Raw genomic sequence first — 19,768 nt, forward strand, 5'->3', positions numbered from 1 at the left:
ACATAAAGGGCTTATATCAAAAGTAAATGACAAGAGTGCCACAGTCGGACGTCTGAGCGACATCACATAAAGGGCTTATATCAAAAGTAAATGACAAGAGTGCCACAGTCGGACGTCTGAGCGACATCACAAAAAGGGGTTATATTTCATAACTTGATATCCCAGTAGCTCATGAATTTAAATCATCTCAAGGATATACTCAGTTATGAAATAATAAAATGGTTAGTCCATCCACAGGAATAACATTCAACCGGTTTTACCACTCAAGCTTGTTCACCGAGATTTCCACGGAGACTGGCACAAGGACTGACACTGGGACTGATATGGATATTGTTATGGATACATTGACCGAGGTCCTTGACCATGGACACGATGACTCGGAAGGTTTGACTCTGCAGAGTTTGTACTCTTAACCACAGCCAGCGGATTTCAGTAGTCACAAGGGACTAGTTCCGTTTACGGTATTTTGGGAGAAACACATCTAACCAGTACACACCCATTCCACATTCCGTTGCCAGGAATCACCCTAAGCAACGTTCAAGAAAAACCTTGAGACGGGGAGGCTACAACCTCGCGTAGCATGGGATCAAATTTATATCGCGCGCTCTAAGGGGTGCCCCCCTCTCGGTCCCAACCGGAAACACCCATGCCCCCTGACCGGATGACTGGCTTTAATCCAGGGCCATGGAACCCTCATCCCGGCCCCTCTATTTGGTGTGTACAAGGAAAGAGGTTTGCAACTTACTAAACCGTATTCTTTGCAGAAAACATGTGGCAGTACGAAAGGGGACGAACGGTAACGTGGCTCGGTCCACGTTAACGTCGGGGTTTAACGGTTGACATAAGACTGGCATGCTGCAACAATACCATCTTACTACCTCTCGTGTCACCACATGATCAGGTCATCTCCCATCAAAAGATCACATCAAACTTCGAAGCACACGGGTAGTTGCTTTGCATGCAACGTAACACTCACCGATGCCCATATGCCATGCACAAACTATTCAAGCAAACATGCAAAACACTCATCACATCAAAGGTTCAAACATGCTTGCCTGGTTCGGAGAAGTCGGAGTCTAGCTCGGCGAAGTTCGCGGCTCCGTCACCTCCTCCGGTATCTACGGTATAAAGAAACCGTATACTAACGTGAATACCGTTGCGTGTATAAAAATTATTCCAAATTTTTTCCAAATAAATACTATAAAAAACTAGACAAAAATATAAGACTGACAAAAAATAATCAATCAAAAAGCATCTTTTGTTTAAAAGATATAAGGGTTTTAGTTCAAGGACTAATCTGTGATGAAACGGAAAAGATCCAGGGGCTTGTTTGAAATAGCAGAAAACGCTTCGGTACGAAATACGCTAGCCCAGAGGGGAAAACACACTTTGCCCGAAGGCGCCTTCAGAAAACGGTTCGAAGGAAAAGAAAGAGAGGCTGACGGGGGGGTCCCACCCGTCAGGTTCAAACTCCGAACGGAGTTCGCCGGCGCTCGAAGGCTGCGGTGGTCGCCGGCGTTGATCCACGGCGAGGTAGGGTGATCGGAGGGTACCTACGGGTTCAGGGTGTCCTTCCGCGTCGGTGGGTGGTGGACTTGACCGTCGGCGAGCACCACGGCGACGGCGACCTTATCTCCGGCGGACGGTGGTTCGGGCGAGGGTGGAACTCTCCGGTGGGTGCTGCAAACTCCAAATTAGGGCGCGGGTCAGAGAGGTGGATGCACTAGGATGCTACTGGCATGGGTTGAGAGGCAGGGGTGCACGCACTGGAGCGAATCTTGCCGGATCCCGAAGCGGGTCGAGGCGGCCGGAGTTGGGGAAGAAGACTTCCTCGAGGCTCTCCCAGTGGCTTGGCGTGGTACTTGTGGGGTGTAGGGATGGTGCGTGTTCGAGTTCGAGCTCGGGACCTCCTTTTATAGGCGATCTGAGGAGGTGGCCGTGAACGGGATAACGCCGGCGAGCAATTACGGCGAGGCAGAGGTTGGGCAGAAGGCTTAGGTGGTTTGGCATCATCGTGGTGGTCCACTGGCACCGTTTCTCCGCTAAAACCTCGGTCGGACTTGGGGTAATGCTCCGGTCCTCGACGGAACGGCCGTACGGGCACGACGGCGGCAGGGAGCGCGCTCCGCGCCTTCCAGTTCACGACGACGGCTCTGCAGCGTGCACAGGGGAGGGGACGGCCACGCGGTGGCCTCTGGTGGCTTGGGCGGTGCTGGACGGCGCCGTCCCTCTCTGCGCCTCTCTGGCAGCCGCAGCGGGCGCTGCTGCCGCCGCTCACGGGGAGGCGCACCTCTGCCAGCTCGCCGCCGACGCCCGCAAGCGTCCAGGCGACCGTGCGGCGCGGTGGATAAGGAGGGGGAACAGGGAGCTAGGCGCCACCGCGGCTACTGGCGAGATCGAGGAGAGGTTCTGAAGAAAACGACACCGGCTTCTGAAACTGTTTCACTGAACTCTGAACTTCGACAGGAACAGTGCATGCCAGGTGTTCGACGATATGGTTTGGCACGAGGAAAAAAAATTCTGGAGCTGGGGCTTGGTGAGGTGACCTCTTGATGCATCCAGAGGCTGCCTGAATTTTCTCAGATTTTTAGGAGGAGGAAACAAATGAATTTCATCAAATCTGACAAATATGGCCCAAACTTGCAGCAAGCACATTTTGAAAATTTTGAACTGGAGACCAGTGGATCTTCCTGGATCTTGGTTGAGGGTTCTAAGGACTAGCCAGGGAAATTTGTTTGGAGGCAAAACTCAAAGGAGAACTAGTGGTTCCTTTGTAAATCTCCAAGGGTCAAAATAGAGGACAAAAAAGGTTTTTGATTAGGAATAAATGGAGATAAAATCATGGGGGAGTTTAACTTGCTGGATTTGAAGTTTATCTTGACACAAAGTGGGGAGATGGCTTTTGGGAGGGGGATTTCAACTTAGGTTATGGCAAGAGGTAAATTTTGAAAGGGAAAGGATCACCCCATAAGCCATAGGGCTATTTATAAAAGAAAGGATTTTCACAAACTTTCCCAATGAAAAACATTTGTGTTGAGTCAACACAAGGTGAAAAACCTCCAAGGTCAAAGATCAAGTCTTGGATGAACCCAAACCAAATACTTGTCATAAAAGAAAACTTTTGAGAAGGGGAGTCTCTAAAAAAAATTTAAATAACCCCCTTCAAATCAAATAAAGATTTTGATAAAACCAAATAAAATTTTTGGGTGTCACAAAACACAAGTGTCCAGCTCCTACGTGCCTAATTAAAAAGGGAGATCCTCACTTAAGTTGAGAAACTCGGTACTAAGCAACTTTTATTTGAACAAGGTTCGTATTGGAAAACATTGTCGGGCACTTCTGGGTGAAGTTCATCTTGATGAAGCAACCAAGTGGCTTTTGTGGGTCTTTTATACTATTGTCACCATCTCTTACACATCACCACATAATGTCCAAGCCCCTGCAAAAATAACACAGAAATAAAAGCATCGATTTGGTATACGAATGGAGTTCGTATACCCGCCATTAGAACCCTATATTAGTAGGTCACCTTGTCGTCAACCCGCACTCAACAACCGATCGCCGACCAAGTCCGGGAAGGATAGCAGAGGAACCACCTTACTCAGCCCAAGAAGATGGGGGATTGAGGGGTGGTCGGCATGGGTGGGATAAATTCACAACGGCGCAACGTCGAAGAAGGGAAAACCCTAGTTTTTTTGGTATGAGAAATTAAAACAGATGGGTATGGATATAAGTGTGTCAACGCTGCTGGTTTGAATAAGGACCTCAATATTGCGCTGATGTTCCATCACGGAAGTCCCTCAAGCGAATTATCGTTCTCTACAAAAGGTCATTCGAGCGAATGCCGCCATTTGGGAGTGTTCTCTCAAAAGACCACTCCAAGCGAATGCTCGAGAATTGTCATGCTAAAACAGCTTTGGCATGCTATTGTATAAAGATTTGGCATATTTTAAAGAATTTTTTTCATCTAGCAGAAAATTTGTCAGAAAAAATTGTTATACCGCACCGGAGTAATTGCTATGCATTTTCAAGAATTTGCCATGATGCAATATGGAGAATTGCCAACCTAAAAAAGACAACTTGTTTAGGTTTGACATGCTTGCAAATGAAAATTGCCATGCCACATGAATAGGAATTCATGAAAATAACCATACTAAAAAACATAATCTATCATTTCGGATGTGTTTGCTCACATTGTCATCCCGAGTGAATCGTCTAATATCGCCTGTTTATAACATTGTCAGAAATTTGTCATGCTGCACCAGAGTAATTGCTATGCGTTTTCAAGAATTTGTCATGATGCAATATGAAGAATTGCCAACCTAAAAAAAGACAACTTGTTCAGGTTTGACATGCTGGCAAATGAAAATTGCCATGCCACATCAACGGAAATTCATGAAAATTGCCATACTAAAAAAATAATTTATCATTTCGGATGTGTTTGCTCAGATTGTCATCCGAGCGAATCGTCTAATATCGTCGGTTCATAACATTGTCAGAGATTTGTCATGCTGCACCAGAGTAATTCCTATGTGTTTTCAAGAATTTGCCATGATGCAATATGGAGAATTGCCAACCTAAAAAAAAGATAACTTGTTCAGGTTTGACATACTGGCAAATGAAAATTGCCATGTCACATCAACGGGAATTCATAAAATTGCCATACTAAAAAACAGAATTTATCATTTCGGATGTGTTTGCTCATATTGTCATCCCGAGCGAATCGTCTAGTATCACTGTTTCATAATTTGCTTAGAAGGGTGTGTGAGAGCGAACAGTGATTGCCATATGTCTCGCTTTGAGATTCGTACACGGAAATTGAACATGTCTCGCTTCAAAAAGCCTACTGAACTAACATCAGATTGTTAACATTTGAATTGATTAATATACTACTCCTTCTGTCCAAAGCTTGAAAAACGTTCTTATATTATGGGACGAAGGGAGTAGATCCGAGGCCTTTTCCTTTCAAGAAAAAGGAAGAAAGGAAAATAGTGAGATCTGAAAATTTACTCTTTCATCGTTGGTCATTACACTCGGTGGTTGTTCCTGAGCGAAAGGGGATCGGCGATAGGCGCAAGACGAGAACTCCCCACAAAAGACCATCAAATTCCCCACCCGCAACCCTTTGCTCGACTCAAAACCCTCGACAAGCGCTGTCGACCTCGCGCGGCCGCCGCAACAATGGCGTCCCTTTTCAAGGTATGGATCCCTCCGAACCCTAACCAGGCATCCGACCCCCGCTTACTCTCCGCTCACACGGCCCGCGCCTCTGCTCTTCCAGGACCCGAGCAAGCTGTCGGTGTACAGGGACCGGCGGTTCCCTGGGACGCAGGAGGAGTTTGAGGCGGCGCTGCTGGCGTCGCTGACGGTGTACGTGGGGAACATGTCCTTCTACACCACGGAGGAGCAGGCCTACGAGCTGTTCTCCCGCGCCGGCGAGATAAAGAAGATCATCATGGGCCTCGACAAGAACACCAAGACCCCCTGCGGCTTCTGCTTCGTACTGTGCGTGCTCTTTTCCTTGATGAGCCCCTTGCGTTTAATTTGTTCAATTGTTCTTGTGCTGGATCCGGTGATGTAGTATGTCAAAATTTTAGACCAAAGGCATTGACCTAATTTTGTTAGAAATTAAGGTTCAAATGTGGTTTTTTATGCAATTAGATGCTTGGAAGGTGGCCATCTAGTTCTGATTATGCATTGACTTAATTCGGTGGCAGTGTGCTGTTGTGACTGTGAGAGTTAATCATTGAATTGTGATACTAGAATGCCTGATGCAATTTCCGTGCTGCTGGGAATGCGAGAAACGTGCTAGAACAGGAACATATGCTGTCACACTGTAAATATGGCGTAGCTTGAACAGTTAAATGTTGTGTAGGTCTTGTGGAACACAGTTGCAGGTTTTGTAAGGGAGTAGCACCATATAGTGTATCCTTGGTTCTTCTAGAACTAGGCCTTATGGCTTCACAATGGCTTCCCTATCATATGCATTGTTCCAAATATCGCCCATTTAACTGCCGATATGGTCAGTTAACTGCTATTCGGACCCCTCCCGATGCGAGAACGTGTTACTCGAGCAATTAACTGGTAGGTCCAGTTAATTTGTCTGACAAGCCGATTTATCAGCTGTAAGGCCGAATTATCGGTCGGGCCAATTAACTGCTTGCCATTTTTTAGCCCAAAACCGGCCCCTTCCCTCCCTACTTTTCACAGCCACACATTAGGTAGGTCGCTCCCTTCCATTCCCGTTCGACTTGTTTCTGCTCCCGCTCGTGAAGGTTTAGGGCCTTCCAGATCGGCTGCAACATCATCAGAACATCAAACACTTATCCTTGTTGCTATGTAGCCTAGGATTGCATATTTAGACACTTCATACATTACATGTTGCTACATAGCCTAGGATATATAGATATGGCCCTAGTTAACCTCGCGATAAATGTGTTACATAAATTCAGTTAAATGGACGATTCGCTGATTAATCCCTACTCAGCCTCACCAGTAATATGGTACCAGTTACTGATATCCTGAACATTGGTCATATGTATCTCTTAAAAAGGAATCTGCTGCTTGGATATCGCTACACGATGCATGTTCTGTTCACCTGTGCACTATTATTTAGAATACGTTTTTGTCGTCGAGCGGGCTGGGATTGTCTTGGCTAAGTGGTGGTTAAGTGTGGCATCATGTATCTGAATCTGGTTAGATTGGTTAGTGGGTCAGTCAAGGTTGCCCCTATGGTAAGATCACAAACTGGGGTGAGTACATGGTTTGTTCTTTTTTTTTGAACCGGGCTGCACCCCTTTCCATTGCAAATGAACGGAAATACACTAGTTCCAGAGACAACAGGAGGAGGGAAAGAGGAGAGCGAGTTCGGGCATTATCAGGAAACCCACCACACTCGCTCGCCATTGAAACGAGTGCCGTGGGGCGAAAACCTGATAACACCAAATCACAGTTCGAACAAAAGCTACAGCCTATTACAAAAGCCCATCCAGCCAGGTTAGAGGGATGAAATCATTCTCCAAAGCCAGCTACATGGAGACCAAAACAGCATCAGCTATCCAAAGGAGCGTCCCACCACCGGAAGAAGGAAAGTAGCGATCTGACACCTTCTATTCGCTCTCGATCGGTCGGTGCATCGCGTTGCACATCTTCAGCAGATTCATTGTACCCGCCCTGATCATCTCTGCGCCTCCCTGCAGCTCCTTGGCTCCTCCTTCGCTTTGAAGACCTGTCCAATATATGAGAAAGGAGCACATGGAGAAAACAATCTCGAAAGGTGTTTTGATTTGTTTTTTCTCAAAGGTAGCTCGGTTACGAGCAAGCCATATAGCCCAACACGCGGCAGCCAGGCCTACGGTATAGTATTCCTCTCCGCCGGGGAGGAAAGTGTTGCACCAAGCATAATATTGCCAGTAGTTATTTGGGCACCTGTCTGTACCCAATGCCATCCCAATACAGCGCCACACCACATTAGCAACAGGGCAAGTAAAAAACAAGTGTTGGGATGTTTCAACATTATTACAAAAAGAGCAACTAGGGTTACCAGGCCATCTTCGCCTTTTCATGACCTGTCTAGTAAGGACAGCGTCCTGGGACAATTGCCACATGAATATTTTGATTTTGAGGGGGATTTTAGCTCTCCAGATCCATCTATAATGACACCCACTAAGGGTTTTTTCTAGCCATTTGTACATGGATTTGGTTGAGAACTTCCCATTGCTCGCAAGCCCCCAGGTCACTTTATCATCTTCCTGGGTCAACGGAATACTTGCAATGGTGTCTCTGATATCTTTCCACTGGTCCAGCATATCAGAGGAGAGTCTCCTACGGAAAAACGTATGTACATCAACATGGCCAAGTTTATCCACAGTACAGTCTTGATTGTTGCAAATATCAAACAGCAGGGGATATTGTTCTTGAAACGGGCTCCGATCTCCAATGGGATCTTTCCAGATCCTAGTGAGGTTCCCGGATTTGGTAGGCTGATCTAACTGTTGCCATATTTGGTTTTATGCGTTTCATGAATATTGAAAGTAATGGTAGGAACTGTGTGCTAGTGATCTCACGAACCACAATATGCCTTGTTCTGGGATAAATCGGTGCACAGGACTTGGGTAGGGCATTTCCTGATGTTTTGACTTTATATATACATGTAAGAGGTGTTTATCTGATAGTCATATATCACGTTCTTGTCTGCATCAATATATTTGAGTGCGTTTTGGTGGTCTTTAAAGTTTGGAAGATGGCTAATGTCTAGTTTGAGCCAATATTGGCTAACTGGCTACCCTGTCAGCCTGCAATGTTTATGACCTACTCTTTTTGTTCCTCCCTGTTCAGGTACTACTCCAGGGAAGATGCTGAAGATGCAGTAAAATATATTAGTGGCACAATGCTTGATGATCGCCCAATCCGTGTTGATTTTGATTGGGGCTTTGAAGAAGGCAGACAATGGGGCCGTGGAAGGAGTGGTGGACAAGTATTATTGCGATCTTACTCTTTATATTCAACAGATATATAGGCCTTGTACCCTACTTATACTGATATTGCTAACTCCTTTCATAGGTCCGAGATGAGTACCGCACGGATTATGATCCTGATATCCTTTGATACTAAAATTGCCACTTACTGCAGTGATGTGAGAGTGCTAGCATACTCAGAAACCTACCACGCTATCTAAAAATCAACAATTTGCCTGTGCATCTGGACACTGTTGGTTGCTTTTTAGATGCTTATTTATATTTTTCTTATAGGTTCACTCTTCATTTGGTATGCCTTTACATGTTTCTCTTTTTCTTGAATCTTCCTTAATGAATCTAACGAAGAGGTGGCTATGGCAAGATGGTTCAGAAAGAGCTAGAAGCACAAAGAGAATTAGTTGACTATGGTGTAGGTTTTCAAACGAATGCTCCACCGCAGTGTAAGTTTTGAACTTAGTTGTATTATGTGCTTTTAACAAAGTGTTGTATGCATTTATATTGCTTTTACATACCTTGTAATTTTGTGTCTCCATGTACCTTACTAAAAGCACTTATGTGTATTAGAACGGTAAATCCGTAATAGCATGTTAAGTGGTTGCTTGTGTACAGTAGGCTCGTCGATAGATTTGCAACTGGGAACTACTCCCTCCTTTCCCAAATATAAGCCTTTTTAGAGATTCCAATACAGACTACATACGGAGCAAAATGAGTGAATCTACACTCTAAAATATGTCTATGTACATCCATACGTAGACCGTATTGAAATATCTAAAAAGGCTTATATTTAGAAACAGAGAGAGTATTTGCCAGACAAACAGAAACAATACATCCATTGTTTAAATCTTCTAAATATAGTTTGATGAAATAAAAATGCCATGCCACCTCCTATCGTGAAGTTTGACTTCACAGTTAAAGTAGCTAGCTTCTGACAGAGCCCATGTTAGTGTTTGTCTACAGTAGCACTTCACCTTGCATATAGCTGCACTACACAGTCGGATATTTATTTCTATCTATGACCTGCTAATGGGAGGGAGTCCAGTTTCTTTCCATTCTTTAGGCATATGTAGTGTTATGCCGGCTTTAGATTTCAGTTATTACATGACACAAAAATGTGTAGGGTTGTACAACCATTCGTATGCCGTCAGATATGTGATTTTGCTGCATGTATTCATGTTTTTTCAGTATTTGACTCCAGACAGGCTGAGCGTAACTATATTAACTACTCACCAAAAACATATGTACTTTCCATTTTAATATGCAGTTGATAGAGCTGACAGGAAGAGAGGATATGGCGACCGGAATGACAGAGGAGGTGCCACAGCTTTCATATATCCTTATATCCATGTTATACTTTTTGGAGGTAGAAAATAACACAATCTGCTGCTCTGTCAGATTACCAACGGAGACGGTCGGCACCAGATATGGCCAGGAGAGCAACTGACTCGGATTCTAAGAGAGATGCTAATCAAGAGCCTGTACTTACATCATCTACCTTCTCTTTCCCTCCACTTCACAGACATAAGACATTTATTGAGTATTCCATGGTTTCTTGTACAGGAAAAGAATCCCAGGTTTCGCGAGAAAGGTGATTCTGATGATGAAGATGACGACTACGATAAGAAACGCTGGCGCTGAACCCGAGAAGCAAATTGCTGCCATATTCAAATGCACAATAGTAGTATTATCTATCCGTTTGTATGCCATATGACTTGATTTTCCCTTGAGCCATTCACATTTTGCCTCCATTTTAGAATCAGTTCATCAACATAGTGCAGCCTTTGCATGACTTGCACCCCCTGAAACTCTTGCATGTGTATGCTGCTGATTAAGACTATTAAGTTCTAAGAATAGTGACCATTGGGTGCTGGCCACTGATTAGTTGAACCATGAATCTCCAGAAAGTTATGACCAGTCACAGTGAGATCATACGGTGGCCGAGAAGAACTATAGACCAACCAGACCTGATATTTAAGGAAACACCTATATCTCAGGTACCTAAATTTTTTTTTTGGCGTAAGTAAAAAATCTGAGACGTTGGATGCCAAATCGACAATTGGATGGTCGTTTTAACCTCAGCCTGTATTCTTCTCCCCCACAAACAGATCAGCGCTTGATCCTCAGCCCACCTGCCCCGACCACCTCCCGTGGCTGGAGGGTGTTGCCCCTCGCCGCCCTGTGCCCTCTCTCACTGCCATTGCCGCGACCATCTCTCTAAATTCTCCCAACCTCCTGTTCGGTCGGCAGTGCCCACACCTGTTAACTTGCTTCCTAGCCTCCGCCTCACAGCGCCGTCCTCGTCTCCGGTGAGGTCATGGCTTGGCCCATGGCTTGGCCTTGCCATGGCCGACGCTACGCTCCTCACGTCGTCCCCTCCTTTGTCCTCGTGCGATGCAGAAAAGTGCTCCTCACGTCGTCCCCTCTTTTGTCCTCGTGTGATGCAGAAAAGTGACTTTCAGGCACCTGATATTTTGCAAGAAGTTATGTGATGCGAGACCCGGGTATTGAATGTTTTTCTCCAAATTCTGATGTAGAAAGAGAAGGATGCCTGTAAGTCCCGAACGTTCGGGATTTGTCCATGGCAAATTGAATGTTATTTATGGCAATTTGTATATGTGAGGGATGACAAGTTTAGTTGGTAAGCATGACAATCCCGCTCAGTTTGGTTTTGCCAGGAAATTGCTGGGCTTCTCAACTAAAATTACCATCCTCGCGTCAATTAGAGTTGCCATAAAAAACGTTCAATTTGCCATGGGCAAATCTCGAACATTTTGGCTTTATCATTTCCAGAAGAGAAAGACCGAAAGACTATACTCCGTGGTCGTCAAACCATCGAATGCATAAAAAGTTTTGTCACCATGGCAGGTAGGTTTATGTGGTTTAAACTCGAATGCATAAAAAATTGCCACGTTTACGAGAAAATTGCCATTCGATCATGATCAGATGGCTTTGAGGGCTTTCCATAGGACCTCCCTCCCAGAAAATGTTCCCCAGTTATCTTTTCCAAACAAAAAAACCTAGTACCTCCCAGAAAATGTTCCCCAGTGTCCCGTCTGTCCGATCGGGACTCCCCACCCAGCTATCCAAACAACCAACAGTTGATAATCGAGCTTAACGTCATAGGTGTAGACTATCAAAAAGGCCCGTGCGTTGCAACAGGAGAAAAAAATATCACACGCTCTTAATTTATAAAAGATGGTCTATAATCTGAGAATTTGTAGCTATGGCTCAAACAAAGATGGTCTTAACCTACAAAAGCGATGTTTAAGATTCTACAGGTGTTCTATTTCAACACGGCTTGCATGCAGATTTAATCCGTACAAAGAAACAAGCAAGTGATCATGCATTTATTCATGTCATGTTTGGGATGAGGTGTTTTTACGGGTGAGTAAAGAAAAACGACAAAAACAAATGATCTTGTGGTCCACATCGTCCAACAGGCCGACTCCATTTCAGGCGACGGAGGACGATGCGGCACTGCGGCTCGTCTTGATGTGGCCAGAACTCGCCGCCTACAGGGAGGAGCGGCTCAGCAAAGGTTGTGGTGCGCGTCGTCTAATAAGCCAATGGTGGCACGCCGGTAGGCTACTGGGTCGTTTGCTGATGTTGGCATCGCACCTACCGAGAAAAGGTAGAGGATCGTATCGCCGTTGGAGATGGTAAACGACGCGACAGGTTGATGGTTAGAGGCGAGGAAGCGTTGGTGTGGCGATTAACATTGCAGCCTAGATAGTATATTTTAAATTGTTATCAGGTAAAATAATATCATATTTAGATTCTATATATTCTTCTAATCAAATTTCATATATAACATATTATATTTGGAGTTACGGTTTAGAAGATATGAGTATTTAAAAAAACATTTGATATGTACTGCGGGTTTAATGTCAAAAACATTAAAGGGTTTTTCATAAAATAGCATGACGGAATAAGAATACCTATTTTTTTTATTAATAGTATAGAAGCCCATCTCAGGGTCTAAACGCCAGACACAAAAGACCTTCTCACGGTCTGAGAGCCGTGATAAGAAAACAACAACACTCACATCTCCTTATTAAACAAAATGTCTAGCCAGCATGACTGGGACACACCCGCAAAAAAAAAAAGGCATGACTGGGACACGTCCAGGAACAACACAACTAATGGACAGTGAGAGATCTCGAGTCATCTATCAACCGCACAACATATACAACAGTCAGGAGAGCAACTTGGCACGGGTGGCTGGATCTTCCTTGTCTTCCACCAAAATCATGAAAACATAACCGAGGCACCACAACACAATATACTGGAAGGGAACCCAGCACAGCAGCGCCACGAGGCTCAGGATGCTCCCCACATACTGCGGGTCCTTGATGTAGCCAAAGGGGAACTCCGTCACCCACGGGATCTTCTTCCCGAACCGGACGCCATAGTAGGTACCCGACTCGCCCAGCAGCTGGTACACCCTGAAGGAAAACCACATGTCTCAGAAGTGGGTTCAGACAACGACGGTGTACTTCTCTTGCTTTTTACATGTGATGGAACTAACAAATTTGGCTGACAAATGTACTCCCTCCGTTCCTAAATATAAGTCTTTTTAGAGATTTCCCTAGGGACTACATACGGATGTATATAGATATATTTTAGAGTGTAGATTCATGCATTTTGCTCCGTATGTAGTCCATATTGGAATCTCTAAATTGACTTATATTTAGGAATGGAGGGAGTAGAATGTAGTGTCTATCAAAACAGTCATGTACAAATTGGTTATTCACTTATTTGCTGCCCATTGCTTCAATGATATGTGATACGGAAGTCACATGTACGACAGTAGAGAGGATGCGATGATAGTCCACAAAAAAAAACGGAACACCAACAGATTTTGGAGCCTGACTGCCTCAAGGCCTCACAATGCAGAGTGATATTAAGTGTTGCCAGAATTTACAAAGCATAGAAATGAATGGGCATCACCACTTTAGCACAGTCATAAAATAGTAGTCATGTACCTGTAGCATATTAATGTATTCTTTACTAAGGCAGCAATGTCTACAATTTCCAGGGGACTGGTTTCACATGTAAAAATCACACCATCATAGATTACCATGATTGTTACCAGGAGTGGCCATTAACTTCTAAACTGGAAACACATACTTCTAACTTTTCCAAGAGCATGCAAAGACCTAACTTGCTGACATCGCTTACAACAACTACCCCATTGTCTTATACTCCCTCCGTCCGGAAATATTTGTCCTAGAAATGGATAAAATGGATGTATCTATAACTAAAATAAGTCTAGATACAACCATTTCTAAGACAAGTATTTCCGGACGGAGGGAGTAGCTAATATTTTTTTGGTGAACTATCATGCTTAGTGATCAAAGACCCCACCACATTTGCAAGGGTTTCCAAGCTCATAAAACATCCAAGGTTACAACAAGAACAAGAGCATGATAATTAAGCTTGAGTGCCTGGCCCATTACTGAGAACGGGAAGAAAGATAATCCAATAGATGTGTTGGTGGATACCAAAAAATAAATGATGTCATCTAACATACCAACCTATGATATACTATGATATCGTGCATCCCACTATGACCAACCTTAAAGCACTACTGTTTTTACTCATAATTAAAGTACCATGAGTTCACATTTGTCAACACAAGATGAAATTCCAGTCCATTTCTTCACATTAGCTAAATAGCACAAATTTCCTGATTAATACACCATCCACGTCAAGAGTCATATACTCCGTCCGTCCCATAATATAAGAGCGTTTTGGACTGGACACTAGTGTAAAAAATGCTCTTATATTATGGGACGGAGGGAGTAGAACACACAGTCCAGTCTGTCATCCCAAGAGGACTATCTGTTTTCTTTCTGAACCACGAACTCTATGACGGCATATTAAGCTCCAACAGGTTTGCAATTTAGTAAGGGAAACAAAAACGATGAGTAGCTTCTAGCAAAAGACAGACATGGAAAACCTAGAAGCTAATCTAAAGGCGAAGGAGGCTGGTGCTTACTTGAAGTTGAGGTACTGGCCGAAGGCGAGGAGGGGGAGGGCGCAGAGAGGAGGGGGCCAGGAGAAGGAGGCGACGGAGGCGAGGGCGAGGAGCTGGAGCGCCTTGAGGACGTGGGAGACCTGCGCCATGCGGCGGCACGGGTCGGCGCCCCGGCCGCACAGGTCCACCCACCGCTGCGGGCGCGTCCACAGCGCCCAGTAGAACGGGAACGGCAGCAGCACGCCGACGCCCGCCGCCAAGGCCGCCGCCATCTCGGGCGCCGGTGGCCTAGCCTAGGATTTGCGCGGTTTCGATTTTAGCACGGAGAGACTGAGAGAGAGCAGGCGAAATGTTGGACGGTTTGCCCCACACGGGACTGAACTTTTGATAAGGCGCTTGGCGATGAGGTGCACGGCTGAGAATTTGACGTGCGCTTCCTCTTTCTTGCTCAAATTTCCGAATTCTGATGCTAACCATTTCACCGAGTGCATTACAGTTTATACGAGATAAAGTAACGATCATACGCTGCAGCAATAGAGTTGCTCTCCATTTACAAAAAGATTAGAAAGCGAGATAAGCCACAGATCTAGTTGTCTGGTTTTTGGATCTTCAACAAATCAAACACAATTTACCTCGTATATATATAACATTTGTTGTTGCTTGACCCAACAATAATTCCTAACCATGATAATGACCGTACCACGAGGATACAGAAACTTTTGACACAATTATCAACACTTCCATGTCAAGAGCAGGAAGAGAGAACCGGCACATTTGAGGAGCAGAATATCTAACTCTATCATGTGGCACACTCCAGAAAAAACATCAAAACTTCTGGAATTTCTTGTTTCCAAATTAGAAACCGAGCCCAATTACTCGGCATCAGCATCATCAAAACCATCGTCTTCACCGTCGTCGAACGCTTGAGGCCCTACACTGTCTTCACCTATTGTAGTATCGTCATCTCCAGACTTTTCAGGGCCTGGTCCTGCAGACACCTTGACCATCGCCGGACGTAGTAATCTCTCGCCAAGCTTGAAACCCTTGCGGAATTCCTGGAGGACGACCCCATCTTCATATTCCACCGATTCTTCTCGCATAATAGCCTCATGAAGCTGAAACACAAGGTGCAAAAAGGAACCCTTGTTAAATGCAGTTAAACCTTTATCAAATCCCAGAATTAAAGATCAAAAGTTTATGAGAGATTCAATTCTTTCTATGACAATCAGTAGCATTTCCATGTTACTATGATATTATCCAAAAACATGGGAGGATGCTATGTAAGATTGCTCTAGGGAAAACGTAGACTTCACATAAAGCTATTTATTCTACCAACAAATGACATTAACCATTTGCCTCTGCTCAGAACTGGATGTTTGATCATGAATGCACTTGACACCAGTCCAGGCAAGGCAAAAAAAAATTCAGATGTACTGTGATAATCCTAAAATGCAGTTAAAAAAATATGCAGTTCAAAATATCATTTCTTGCTAGTGCTGATTACCATAGGATCAAAAGGTTTGCCAACAGTTTCCACATCTTCAACACCCAGTGAATTCAGAATTTCGACAAGTTGCTTATAAATGCTCTGGTAGCTGTCATTTATTTTAGCTTCACGCTCTGTTTCCACCTTTATCTGTGTTTTTGCCCTTTCAAAGTTGTCAAGAACAGGCAACAAGCTCTCAACAACTTCTCCTTGCACATTTGTCATCAAAGAAAGCTTCTCTCTTTCTGTCCTCTTCCTGTAGTTATCAAAGTCAGCACCAATCCGCAAGATACGATCTCTCTCAGTTGTCAATTCTGCATCTAAAGCGGTGATTTTGCTCATTAGAGAATTTTTCTCATCCTCAATAGAAAGTAGAAAGGATTCTATCTCCGCAACTTTTGCTTCATCATTGTTCATTAAAGCTTCTTTGTATGATTGCAATGCTGTGATGAGAACAGAGAGAGTCTCTTCTGTGCCCGCAGAAGCATCATCGGCAAGAGTGTCCCCAGTAACTTCAGTTTCTGTATCCTCCTGTGACATACGAAAATTACAGCGCAAATATTTAACCATTCCTGTATACAAATTGAAATTGTGCAAGGCTATTATTCTAACGACACATTCCTTAGAATTTAATGAAAATGAAACAAGATACTGCTACCCAATGACATTTCATAGTAGTTAGCATTACATATTTGTAGATAGCTTTTCAGTGGACAGCAATTTCCAACCTCAATATTGGCAAAACAGTACCTTATATCCTTGTGCTATCATATAATCTGCAGACCCTCATGCTATAAAGTATAACAGAAGCTCATACTAAATTTGAATGTTCAATTAAACTAATGTACTACGAGTTACAGAAATCACACTTATTACTGTTTTAAATCTAGAATTAAACCATTGCTCCGTAACGGAAAAAAACAAGCCTATGCAATAACATAATCAATTAATTGTTCTAAACCTAGAATCCAGACCTGGACTAAGAAACGATAGAGGACTTTCAAATAAATACTATGAGCCTATGCTCTAGAATAACTAATTGCATACAATTAGGGACCAAATGTAGGAAGAAACAACAATAGCATCTTCCCACATAAGCACAGGCTCACATGGATGCAGTTGGCAGGGGCTAAGATGAATATATAATAAAACTGGAGTTAGAGAACTAACACCCTGTACTGCAGGAAATTCCATCATAGCTATAGCTCAATGATGTGTACAAACGATAAATAGTTCGACTGCTTTCACTTTTTACATTAGTTGAAGTTTTGCCTTTACAGCATAAGCCATACACAAACAGTTCCTTCAAACCTTCATACTACTACACAGTGATCACTAAGTAAAACTTAAATTTACTAGACCATTTGTGTAGCTCACAAGGTTGTACTGAGAAAATGAACAAGCTTATATTGAATATATGAACTATGATCATCCAATATAAGTCAAAGCAACACATGGAAACAGCTGTTTAACTAAACAAAATAACTGAAAAGCAGATGTTACATCCAACGACTCACAGTTTCACAAAGATACATAGTACATCCAAATCTATTCATTTATCATAAGATTAGAGCTTAAACTGAATATGCTCTCGACACACTACTACTGCCCCGTCCCATAATGACGTCTTACATTATGGGATGGAGGGAGTAGATAATAACCGCAAAAAGCTGTCCGACAGATGTTAATGCAAGCATGGTCATACCGACCCTTCGTATGCAAACTTGTGTGCGCCATGCATATACACAATTTAAGGCCCGCAATCTAATTTTTCATCAGAGACGTACGACATTGTAACTCTGATAGCACATCTTCATAACTAGACGCTTATCCATCGAAAATCATGCAGGAGAACCCAAAATTTACGGAAGCTACAAACAGAGCGCCCCAGGGATGGGGACGAGGATGCGACCCCTCACCTGCGTCGCCGTCTGCGCAGACTCGTCGGCCTCGGTAGCCCCCAATCGCCGCAGCCGGCTCGCGACGTGGCCCGGAGCGCGCCGGGTCGTAAGCAACTGGGCGCGGAGCGACCGCACCGGCGGCCGGCGGGAGCAGGCGAGGGACGCAGCGCACGGCCGGCGCGGGGACTCGCGGGCAGGCGAAGGGCGGGGCGCAAGGGCGGCCGCCGTGCGGAGGAGAGCAGCCATGCGGGCGGGGATAAAGGGAGAGACGCAGAGTGCTTGCTGCTACCGGATGCGGGAGGGGAGAAGAGAAGAGAAGACGGCACGAGATAACTTGGGGGGCGGGTGGGCGGATGGATCGAAAAGGCCAGACGGGTTCTTGTGTTTTCTGGAAGCAGGTTCTTTGCGTAGTACTACTGTGTAGGCTCGTCCGTCTGTAACTCTGTATCGGGTATTTGATTCTTTGCTTTGAAATCAGACAGATCAATCAAAAAACAGATGGCTAGTGACAAGGAACCCTAACCGCTGCCGCCGTCGCCAAGAGAGCCCACCCTTCCGGCAAGGCTCCCTCCGCCAGCGACCTCTTGGTCGTCGGTGGTGATTGATCGTCGGTGATGAGGGGGGTCGCCGGATCCCGCGCATGCGGATCATTTTAGCTTTAGGTTCTAGGCCCCTAGTAGCTTAGGTTTTTGAATTGTTCGATGTCTTGGCTTCGGCGGCGGTGACGACAATGCTGAATAAAGAAGCTCCGGATTCTTCTCCGACGATGCGATCGTCTCTATGTCGCTGATGGATTTGGGAACCAGTCCGTTCAAGCAGGGATGCCGTGACGGTGGCGGCATCTTTGTGGTGGACATGTATCCTCGGGACGCGTCATTGCAACGACGTCTGCTCCCACGCCGACACGGAGAATGGGAGGTAGTCCAGGAGCAGATGCAGATTATGGTGTGCATCGATGACATCTGAAAGACGAAACGTGTGTTGGGTTCGTGGTTGATGGATGACAAGCATGGTTTCCTCCTCCGGCGTCTTAGTCGTGGTGGTGTGCCAGATCTGAGTTCGATGGCATGTCCCGGGTGTTGCCCTAGTCTGATTCGTTCAACGGCAATGTCTTTACTTTTGGTAAGAGCATCTACAGCCGGACTTTGCAAATCCGCCCCCTCAAACGCCCACGGACGCGCCCGGGCACGTCTGCGGGCACTGACCGGGCACCCCTCAAATAATGTAATCCACATCCGGACATCTCAATTATTATATCTCAAATCCATACAAACTCATGCAACTACGTCGATGCATACACATCGTCCGGCTACTCCATCATAACTAACTAAACATGCCATCGGACTACCAAAATTTGGCATGTTTGGCTATGGTGGAGTTCATCCACGGCTGCCATTGCCCTTCTCCGCGCCCTTGCCGTCCTTCTCGCGGAAGTACGGGTCAAAGATGCAGTACGGATCGAGCTGGATCTGCTCGTCGCCGGAGTTGTCATCGCCGTCACCGTCCGCCTTCTCCTCCTTCGGTGGCAGTCCGACCATGGCACAGACAGCCCGATTCTGCTCTCGGGCGAGGGCGCGCATGTTCCTTCGCTGCCGTTTCTTCACAATGCGGGCGCGGATGGCTTCCTCCTCTGCGTCCGCCCGCGCCGCCGCATCAGCCTCCTCGGCCGCGATACGGGCCTCGGTGGCCCTTATCTTCTCCTTCCCACTATAGGTCACTCGATCCCGGTGGGACTCATAGTCTGCCTGACCGGTGATGGGGAAGGAGAGGTGTTTCGGCTGCCGGGACCTCGAGGATCCAGCCCCAGAGGACCCGAGCGCCCGGTGAGCTGACGCTATATACGGAGTCGCGGCGGACAGATCCGTCCGTCGGCCTGGCGTTGTCCTCCCGGGAGCGGCGGAGTGCAATGCGGACTACCATTGCCTCC

The 19,768-nt window shown here is 45.4% G+C and overlaps 3 protein-coding genes across 3 annotated transcripts; 1 reads left to right on the forward strand and 2 right to left on the reverse strand.

Moving 5' to 3' along the window:
- Positions 1-4,951: 4,951 nt before the first annotated feature.
- Positions 4,952-10,361, forward strand: LOC123144796 (nuclear cap-binding protein subunit 2). The gene is made up of 8 exons (XM_044564035.1): positions 4,952-5,199; positions 5,282-5,505; positions 8,338-8,476; positions 8,563-8,596; positions 8,819-8,917; positions 9,739-9,789; positions 9,870-9,952; positions 10,035-10,361. The coding sequence occupies exons 1-8, from the start codon at positions 5,182-5,184 to the stop codon at positions 10,110-10,112; spliced, it is 726 nt and encodes a 241-aa protein (XP_044419970.1). The 5' UTR covers positions 4,952-5,181; the 3' UTR covers positions 10,113-10,361.
- Positions 10,362-12,400: 2,039 nt separating this feature from the next.
- Positions 12,401-14,915, reverse strand: LOC123144798 (phosphatidyl-N-methylethanolamine N-methyltransferase). Its single transcript, XM_044564037.1, has 2 exons — positions 14,476-14,915; positions 12,401-12,919 (listed from the first exon to the last, which is right to left on the reverse strand). The coding sequence occupies exons 1-2, from the start codon at positions 14,724-14,726 to the stop codon at positions 12,670-12,672; spliced, it is 501 nt and encodes a 166-aa protein (XP_044419972.1). The 5' UTR covers positions 14,727-14,915; the 3' UTR covers positions 12,401-12,669.
- Positions 14,916-15,062: 147 nt separating this feature from the next.
- Positions 15,063-18,190, reverse strand: LOC123144797 (protein GrpE). The gene is made up of 3 exons (XM_044564036.1): positions 17,860-18,190; positions 15,959-16,471; positions 15,063-15,569 (listed from the first exon to the last, which is right to left on the reverse strand). Exons 1-3 carry the CDS (start codon positions 18,085-18,087, stop codon positions 15,327-15,329), a joined length of 984 nt encoding a protein of 327 aa, XP_044419971.1. The 5' UTR covers positions 18,088-18,190; the 3' UTR covers positions 15,063-15,326.
- Positions 18,191-19,768: the final 1,578 nt, after the last annotated feature.

Source organism: Triticum aestivum, chromosome 6D, assembly GCF_018294505.1.
Source record: "Triticum aestivum cultivar Chinese Spring chromosome 6D, IWGSC CS RefSeq v2.1, whole genome shotgun sequence".
NCBI classification, from domain to species: domain Eukaryota; kingdom Viridiplantae; phylum Streptophyta; class Magnoliopsida; order Poales; family Poaceae; genus Triticum; species Triticum aestivum.

What these genes read in the sequence shown, in the direction of transcription:
- LOC123144796 (XM_044564035.1), top strand. An exon ending in GTGGAAGGAGTGGTGGACAA is followed by an intron (nt 8,477 to 8,562) that starts GTATTATTGCGA and finishes CTCCTTTCATAG; the next exon opens with GTCCGAGATGAGTACCGCAC. An exon ending in CGACCGGAATGACAGAGGAG is followed by an intron (nt 9,790 to 9,869) that starts GTGCCACAGCTT and finishes CTGCTCTGTCAG; the next exon opens with ATTACCAACGGAGACGGTCG.
- LOC123144798 (XM_044564037.1), bottom strand. Translation starts at nt 14,726, where the DNA reads ATGGCGGCGGCCTTGGCGGCGGGCGTCGGCGTGCTGCTGCCGTTCCCG. An exon ending in GGCCAGTACCTCAACTTCAA is followed by an intron (nt 12,920 to 14,475) that starts GTAAGCACCAGC and finishes GTTTTCCTTCAG; the next exon opens with GGTGTACCAGCTGCTGGGCG.
- LOC123144797 (XM_044564036.1), bottom strand. Translation starts at nt 18,087, where the DNA reads ATGGCTGCTCTCCTCCGCACGGCGGCCGCCCTTGCGCCCCGCCCTTCG. An exon ending in CTGCGCAGACGGCGACGCAG is followed by an intron (nt 16,472 to 17,859) that starts GTGAGGGGTCGC and finishes CGTATGTCACAG; the next exon opens with GAGGATACAGAAACTGAAGT. An exon ending in GCAAACCTTTTGATCCTATG is followed by an intron (nt 15,570 to 15,958) that starts GTAATCAGCACT and finishes CTTGTGTTTCAG; the next exon opens with CTTCATGAGGCTATTATGCG.